The 9,526-nt window shown below is 38.1% G+C and overlaps 1 protein-coding gene and 1 pseudogene across 1 annotated transcript; both read right to left on the bottom strand.

Annotated features, from left to right (window-relative positions):
• Positions 1 to 2,822: 2,822 nt before the first annotated feature.
• LOC145484536 (retinoschisin-like) lies at positions 2,823 to 4,783 on the bottom strand. The gene is made up of 2 exons (XM_081463130.1): positions 4,448 to 4,783; positions 2,823 to 2,903 (listed from the first exon to the last, which is right to left on the bottom strand). Exons 1-2 carry the CDS (start codon positions 4,781 to 4,783, stop codon positions 2,823 to 2,825), a joined length of 417 nt encoding a protein of 138 aa, XP_081319256.1.
• A 1,809-nt stretch (positions 4,784 to 6,592) lies between these two features.
• LOC145484535 (autophagy-related protein 2 homolog B-like) overlaps positions 6,593 to 9,526 on the bottom strand; it is a 34,660-nt pseudogene continuing 31,726 nt past the window's right edge.

Below are 9,526 nucleotides of genomic sequence, written 5' to 3'. Positions count from 1 at the left end.
TGAAAAATTACGCTTCCAGGAAAAAAAAAACGAAGAAGACCGTTGCCCTTCTCTAAACTGCAAATTTCTCAGTAATAAATAATCGCTTTAGATAAGAAGCTGCACATTACACTCATACCAACATACTTGTATTTGTTGGTAATAAAGAGATCAGTGAATTCTTGGTAATGGGAATTGGTTGTTAAGGTCGCAGTCCTTCCATCCTTTGTGCCAGTCCTGTGGGCCATACACTATGCCATTCACTCTAGAGAATATATGAAATTATAATCCACCAAATATTTTCGCTCGCGCGATTGGTCTAAACAGTTCCTCGAAAACAATCTTTGCTTCGCTCTCGGAAAACTGTTCGCTTCTCTGCAACAGATAATGTCCGTGGAGAAATGTCCGAGAATATTTTCGCGCAAAAAAGAGGCTGTTGTTTATATATACTGTAGAAGGAAGTCTAGATTCAGGAAAATAGTGTTGGAGAAAATCTTGCCCTGCTGAAGCTCTTTTTTCCGAAAGTTGACGATATAAAAGTTCACAGAGATGTCAGTCATAAATTGATATTATAAAAGAAAATGACTTACGGTCATGTTTTTGCAAAAGAAAGACAAAGAATGCGAAAAAAAAAAATGTTGGCAATGCCAGGAAGGTTAATTGTAAGCTTTCCTTGCGAAGACATTTTTTCAGAAATTGCACGTATCCCTACCTAATCGCAAAAAAAAAAGAAAAAAACATTTAATATTTTGTCCTTGCACGTCTTTGACTGTCAGGCTAAAAGCCTACCTTAATTGGTAATTACAGAATAAGAATACCAGCTGCCAACTGATGAGATGAAGTAATACATCAAAAAAGAAAGACTGTGTTTGACCACATTTTTAAACACCGAGAACGGAGTTAAAAATACCATACCATCAACTCTATGGAAATCCTCATAGTCATTTCTATGTCTGCAGTGTTGGCATTCAGTATTTAATGAATCACCCTGAACAATTTAGAGAGTAAAACTGAGCATTCTTGGCAAGGTTATTTGGAAAGAATGTCATGTCAAGGAACATGGGCTGATGCTATCATAATTCAAGCTGTTGCCAATTGTCTTAATTTATCAATTCATATTGCTGAATCAAATCCAACTTTTTCTCCAGTTACTGTTGTTGAGCCGGTGAATGTTACAAATGTCCTAAACATTTACATTGGACACCTAGATGAATTTCATTATGTTTCCATAGTAGAAAACAGAACAATGGAGATAAGAGACAACAGCAAACAAACAAAAAATGCAAATGAAAACAAACCAGTTGATAACAGTGAAAAACGTAAAGCTTAAAGCAGAAAATACATGAGAGAATACATGAAAGACAGAAGAGCTGATGATAACTTTAGAATAAATGAGAATCAAAAACGAGTACAAGGCTGCAACATTAATAGCAAAACATCTAGGAACAAGAAACACCAGGCTGCTAAAAGAACAAAATTGAACCCAGAACATGTCAGAGAAATTGAGCAGCGCTCCTTCAGAAAACGAAAATCAGACAACCCACAGCACATAAGGCAAATAACCAAACAGTCGGTAAGAAAAAGACAAAAGGCTGAGGCTCTGGCAAGTGTATCGCTACTAACACGTAGCAGTCATGAGTTGCAGCCACAAGAAAACAAGTGCGATGCAATTTCTATGATAAATTTGTTTTACAAAAACATTGCATGTGGCCCAGAATATGTATGCACTTGTTGTGACCAATTGTACTGGTTCAAGTGCTCTGTAGTGAAATGTGATCCAAACAAATATAGGGCATGTTCACTACACATTGTTGAGTCCTGTCTTACTGGTTTTAAAAGTGTCAATGACACTGAATGGATCTGCATGACTTGCAATAAAAAAAAGTCTAAAAAAAGTCTGAAAAAGCAATTGTCTAACTTGCAATAAAAAAGGTCTAAAACAAGGCAGGTTACCCAGCTGTTCTAAAGCCAATAAGATGGATTTTCCTTATAAGCCTAATGTATTGAATTTCACATCACTAGAAGAGCGACTAATAAATATTACCTTGTATACCTTTTATGCAAATCCGTGAACTATCTAGGGGTGGTCAATTGTCTATTCATGGAAACATTGTCAATGTGCCAAGTGATGTAAATTCAACTGTTCATTGTCTCTCAAGGCCAAGAAGCAAATCACAGACCATTCCAATAAAACTTAAAAGGCGACTTGTTTACAAGCATCACTATCAGTTTCAGATTGTCAGACCTAAGAAAGTATTAGATGCAGCCAAATATCTTGTAGACACTAGTGAATTATTTAAAACTGAAGGCATTAAAGTGCAAAATGCATGGGTAGATGGCATAACTTTGCAACCCATGAAGAGTGAGGTGAGTTTGTTCAAAACCCTAACACATCCAGTGCTGATGTTAAAACTACTGAAATCTTCACAAATTGTCAAAACAATAATTGCACTGCTGATGTTCATAATCCAGACAGAGAAAAAGACACTAAAAGGATCACCAGTGTTTCCTGTCGAAATGTTATATATATTAGATGAAGACCTTATTTCTATGAATATGCTCAACTAATGGCTGATTATTAACATGATGCACTTTTCAACTTAACACCTTACAAATGCAACACTTCTTAGTTCCAAAAGAGGCAAAGGACAGCACTTCATAGAATAATTACCATATACCATGAGGTAGCTCGAAGGAGCCTTTGATTTACTTTACATCTGTATATAAACCTTACGCGGAATATTTTTTCTTATCCCTGATGATGTCGTAGATGGGCGAAACCTTGGATTTTTTTAAACAATTTTAATATCATTTTACAGTAGTGTAAGGCCTCAATTGAACTTTTACCACTTAAATTTGGATTTAGATGGTGGACTTAGATGGTGATAGACAACTGTGTTGCGGTTAATATTACCATCGAAAACCTAAAAAAAAAAAACAAAAAAAAACAGCGATGAGCAAACAAAAAGAAGTGTTTATTTTCAAGTTCAGTTTATTTTGGTTCATATATTTTACAAGGTATGTTTTAAGCTCTTACAGTCAGACCTCTATCAAATGGCCCTCTGTTAGATGGTCACCCTCTATTAACGACGACCATAACTGATTTTCAATTTTTCAATTCAATTGAGATGCCAAAACTGTCAATGATCCTCTTTACACGCTCGAAGCTTGCCTTGCGAACAAAATTACTATAAAATCCGTTGACTAGTGCGTGGAGTCCTTGGATATATATAAACAATAGCCTCAATTTTACGCAAAAAATATGCACGGATATTTGTCCGCGGACATTATCTCTTTCGAGAAGTGAACAGTTTTCCGAGAGCGTAAAACTATGAGCTTCAAGGAACAGATAATGTCCAAGGACAAATATCCGTGCATATATTTTTCGCCAAATGGAGGCTATTGTGCATATTATCCTTCATATATTTTTCACACACGCAGTTTTGAAAATTGGGGAATATTCTCGGATATTCCCGAGTTTTAGCTGGGGGATATTCGGTCACGTGACGTGCTTAGACCAATCGCGCGCGAGCGAAAATATTTGATGGATTATTAGCTACGATATTTTTCCGCGGACGTTATCTGCTACGAGAAGTGAACAGTTTCCTCGAGTAAAGCTCCAGAAAAACTGTGAGCTCCAAGGAACAGATAAGTTGCAAGGACAAATATCGGAGCATATTTTTAAAGCCAAATAGAGGCTATTGTGTTGATCGTCCTTCAAATAATTTTCGCTGAATACGCGCGATCTGAAAATTGGGGAACATCACTTGAATATTCTTAATATTCCGTCGCGTGACGGGTTTAGACCAATCTCGTGCGAGCGACAATATTTGATGAACTATAATACAAGATATTCATTCAAATTATATTTGCTATTTGCCGGCAGAGAGGTCCGTATAGTGAAAAACCTGTGAACTCAGTTACAGCTTTTCAGTATCCGGACCCACACTAAGCCGGGTAAATAATTTTTTTTTTTTTTCTCTCTATCTCTCAAATCACTTTTTTTTCTGACTCACGAAAACGTTTACCGTGACCTGTTTCGCTCAAGGCGAAAACCGGAAATTCCGATCTGCCCTAATTGTCTGATTTCTGTCGTTTCCATCAAAAACCACCGTAAAGGAACCTTTCGTGTGCAATATTAAGCAATATGAGTTGCAACAGTTTTTATCCTAACACTAAAGAAAGCAAGTAACGTTACCAACCTGTTCAGCGAATAACTCAAACTTTGTCTCTACAGAGCGTAATCAGTTAAACCTCTAGATCTATGATTAAGCGATCACCCTTCGGAAATAGCCAGGTTTACGTGACCGCTTAAATAGAGGTTCACGTATTCTTAAAAGGGGTGATCAAAATTTAGCGCGATATGGGAAACTGTTCGCTTCTCGGAACAGATAATGTCCGCGGACAAATATCCAAGCATATTTTCGCACCAAATGGATGCTATTGTTTAAATAATATTTCTATTTACCGCGTCTGAAGATCCTCCTTGTCTCTTGTAAAGCAAGAATGATGCTCCATCGTCACTGAACTGCAACTTGTACTTCGTTACCCACTGTCCGGGATACCAGGAATCTCTTCCCTGTGTAGCCACGTGTGTCACAGACGTAAGTGTGATTTTACCAAGATCAACTTGAAGCCATTGGTTCGAATCGTTCGTCAAACTTGACCAAGCGTCCCTGGAATAACCATCAGTCTCTTTAGTATACAATCTCGCTCGTTTGGGACTGGAGGTGCCGTGCCATTCTGAAGAAGCAGTTATTTGCGAGTCTGCAATTGCACCGCTTTCCATACCAATAGCTTGCATATCGTCTAAGAAATGAAAACGATACCCGATAATCATACGGTGTTTCTCGTTCAATTTGGAATTAATTTGCACGAGTGAGTTTTTCAAACAGCTGAAATTGCACGGGCCGCTTCGGCGAGTGCAATTTCAGCTTTTTGAAAAACTTGCAAGTGCAAATTAATTCCAAATTGAACGACAAAAACCGTATGATTACTTATTAATAATATAAACATGAAAAAAGTCGCGTGGAGGAAGTGCCAGAAGGTCTTTCTTGAAGCCATTTTTTTCTCATTCGAGAAAACTTTTTTCAAAGTTACCGGACAAAATTTTCGTCATCATTTTTCGTGATATCATTGGCTTAGAAAATTTCCTATTGTCTTTCAGCCAATCATAATCCAGAACTACAATGTGCAATTTTCACTAGTGTTACACTTTTGCACTGGTGTTACACTTAAACTGAACTGCTCTCAACCAATCAGAATCGAGCAATTTTCTTATTTATATTAGTATAGGTAATCATACGGTTTCGAGTTCAATTTGGGATTAATTTGCACGAGTGAGCTTTTTTAAAAACTCACAAGTGCAAATTAATTCCAAATTGAACGAGAAAAACCGTATGATTACTTATTAATACTATAAACATGAAAAATTTAACGCAGAGGAACTGTCGTAAGACCTTTCTTGAAGCCATGTTTTCTCATTCGAGAAAACTTTTTTCAAAGTTTCCGCACAAAATTTTCGTCCTCATTTTACATACCATCATTGTCTTCGAAAATTTTTTATTGTCTTTCAGCCAATCATAATTCAGAATTACGATGTGTAATTTGCACTGGTGTTACTTTTTGCACTGGTGTTACACTTGAACTGCACTGCTCTCAGCCAATCAGAATCGTGTAATTTTTTCATGTATATTACTAACACAGTAACAAGTCGCGTTACTATTTTGAATTTGTAATTAATGACGTCGTTAACTAGTCCGGTTGGCAAAACTTTTATTCCTTGAATACACACACTAATAATGAATGGATGTCCAGCTGAACTCACAAGTTTTCACACTTATGTAAATCTTAGAACGTTCCAGAGGCATCTCTGCATAACTTTAAGCGTTCCTTCCACGTTTTTTTTAGCACTCTCTACAATTTGCTTCTGAAAGACCAGCGAGACAATCACAGACAGTGAAGAGTGCAATTGATAGCTCTAGCACGGTAGTCACACTGGTCCCAGAACCCCTGCCCGGTTCACTCCCGGTTTGTATTTTCCCCTTGCAGAAAATGAACGGAAAGAAACCCTGATAAGATTTACTCTTAGCAGTGTGCTTGTTTCACGTGTGTTATTTTCATTCAGGGTCCAAAAATAACTTAATGTTTGTCACGAGAGCCTTTAAATTTTACTCTGGCCGGTGTTTTACGTTGACTTTCGTTCATTTTAAATTCAATAATACGTTGAAGCGGCAAACCTCTCTGTGACTTCATAACTCAACAAAACAATATGTCTATTAAGACACTACACTGCTCTCTTACGAAACAGCAAACTCTCAGCCAATTAAAGAAGTTCAAGGAACCCTAATTATTATTGATAAGCATCGTTCAACGAGACTAATTTGAATTCATACGATAAAGTACAAACCAGGTGTACCAACGTAACTGGGCTCTTGCAACAATTGTTACCGTTGGTTCACTTTGTAACTCGAGAATTTGCGCGCTATTTACAATTGATCTAGTGACCTGAAGGTTCGTTATCGGAAAGCGCGATTAGATTTAATTTGGTCCTTGCATTCTTCCCAAACGTTTGAAAACCTACTTTTATATATCTAGTGTAAGCCTGGAAATGTCAATAGCCCTTGAGACTTGATACAAAGAAAAAAAAGAGATAAAATGTCGAAATTCGACCGAAGACCTCGGTGCCACGTTGGAATTTTGATATATCGAACTTGGGTTATTGTCTCTCCTTCCTCACGAACACAAGAAGATTCTCACTGCTTACTATTTCTTCAATGGAAGAACTCATTTACATGAAAAACGTCAATGTATTTGTTTGGAGTTCTTACCTGTTCACTGCATCAGACGTGAAAAGGGACAGCTTAAACATTCCAAGATCTAAAACACATACATAATCTGGAAGAAAAACAATACCTGAATCATAAATCATCAACGAAAATAAATCATTTGCATCAATTAATAGAACTTACTTCTAATATTTGCTGAACCACTGCATTTGTCCGACAGATATAACGCCGCATCATCAATGATAAATCTGCCAAATAACCAACCAGAAAATCAGTTTAGAGGCCAATTCGTCAGTGAAAACACAAAAGTTGTTTGAAGCAATTCACCTAAGACTAAAGTACGTAACTGTAAAGAATATATCGGTTTGCCAAAAAAAAGGAACTTGTTTGACAACATGATCGATCAGCCACTCAGGGCGGTTGGAGGACACTTTCCGAGTGTCATTGTCAAATAGGAAAATAAGACCAGCAGCCCGAGATTGCACAGGGAAGGTAATCGAGACTGGCATTTTTGAAGCGAACTCACACTAAGAAATCTGAATCACACTGGAAAATTACTGCCATTACCTCCCATTCTCAAGCTTCTCCATAATGTAATCTACTTTCATTCTTGTCATAGGCACTAAAGACTTTTCTCGGTTAGCTGGGTTACAGAGCGACGTTGTCAAGAAAAAAGTGGGGGAGTAGTACGACACAGTAAAGTCAGAGAATGCGTTTCTTCGCTCCTGGCAGTAAGCCACTCTTTTTTACTCAAACCGTCTTTCGCACTGCACCTTAACTAACTGAACGCTTACAAGAGGCTACACTCCTCGTCGTTAGTCATTCTCACTTCCTAAAGGATTGCTGGTTTTTGTTGAGCACTTTTCTTCAAAATCAAACCATCACTGCTAGCTCTCTTGCGTTCTAGGTAACACGTTTTGGCGCCAACATAGTACACAGTCACTGTTTGTTGAACCTACCTCAGCAAAGAGACATTAAACTCAATCGTGATGTTACTTGACACACTGAACGTTCCCATGGTGACAAGAACACGTAAAGGAAGGTGGATTGGCCTGTAGGCAAAGAGTAACACGTTACTAACATTAACTGCGCTGGCTCATAGGCTACAGAAAAACATATATGCAAAGTAACACAAGCTAATACTAGTACAACCGACTGTACTGCGTCGAAATCAAGACGATTGGTCGATGACACGAAAAGGAACTATTGTCCTGGCTGACACATTCACGTTTAGAATTACTGACAAACCGATGGTTCTTCGCTGACCTTAGAAATACACGCGTTATAACTATCCTTCCACAAAACCAAATACCAGAATCAAAAATAAGTTTATGTAATATAAAAATAAAACTCTACTTGTGACCACCTTAGGGTAAGCTAAAAGGAAAGACTCTTCTACCTACGCTTAATTCTTCCTCCGCTCGAGAAACGTCTAAAGACTCGCTCCCTGCCCCCTCCCACCCCCCCCCCTAAAAAAACATAGTTATAACGTAGCTCGATAGATCCATGTGGTGTCTCAGATCAGTTGAATGATAGAGGGCATTTTCAATTCCCCCAGTCATTTCGCCCCAACCAAAAGTCACTTCGCTCCATAATCGAAGTCACTTCGTTCCATACAAGAGTTACTTCGCTCCATACAGAAGTTACTTCGCTCCATGATATAATTAAAGTGTATATATGCTTACAAGATTGTCTCCATTTGCCCAGCTGATGTTATAATCCTCCCAGTAACTTGTGGCACTTACATAGCAACAAAGTACCCACGTGCAATGTGTGAACTTGTGTTAATTCAAGGTGAGACTTTTTTTTTGGCACAACGCGCCGACCTTTCAAAGACTTGTTTATCTGAAAATTCGGAATACGATCTTAACGTCAACTAGTTGTGTTATCTTAAAAGATTCTCTATCACTCTTGGAATAGTGACCTTGCAACGTAACGCCTTAAACTGCTTTTAGTTTTCCAGTGCATGCAACTTTGGTAATTAAGACTGTGTTGTTTCTTTCTTGTCACACCTACTACCCGCGCAATGTGCGAACTTTAATGGAGGTTAGACTTCAGTAATCAATTAGTAAACAGCTATTGTTCCAATCAACCAATCCAAACGTGTTTTTTTACCAAATTGAAAATTTTGATCTTCGGGAACTGTGTAAAAGGTGGTCGACTCTTACTCGTATATCATATCAGCATTGAGCTGCAATCGCTACTTTATCAAAATAGTCAAATTTGTTCTCATCGTTAACATGTCTGCCGAGTGTATTACTTGTCAGAATTCAGTACGAGTACGTCAGCAAGGCCTCCAATGTCATGGTTGTTTTCGTTGGTAACATCGTACTTGTGGAACGGGATTCTCCCAGTGTGATTACCGTTTTGCTGTGCAAACTGGTGTTGACATAAAATCAGTCCAACTCCAACATCAAAACGAAAAGTTCACGACAAATTTCACTAATTTCTTACATGGAGCGAAGTAACTTCTGTATGGGGCAAAGTGACTTTTGTATGGGGCGAAGTGACTTCGATTATGGGGCGAAATGACTTTTGGTTGGGGCGAAGTGACTGGGGGCGAAATGACCATGGGGCGAAATGACCGGATACCCTTCTTTATAGTCTACCCACCTGTTATAAATATTTTCAAAGACATCCTTCGTGTGCAGGTTGACATCTAGTCTTGGAAAGGTGCATTCAACATGTACTTTAGAGGATGCCACTGTATAGTCTTGAAATTTGGTCATTTCCTCTTGACTTCCAGGCATTAAAAGCTG

The sequence above is a fragment of the Orbicella franksi genome, chromosome 4, assembly GCF_964199315.1.
Source record: "Orbicella franksi chromosome 4, jaOrbFran1.1, whole genome shotgun sequence".
NCBI lineage: Eukaryota > Metazoa > Cnidaria > Anthozoa > Scleractinia > Merulinidae > Orbicella > Orbicella franksi.
This window is presented reverse-complemented; position numbering and strand designations above follow the sequence as displayed.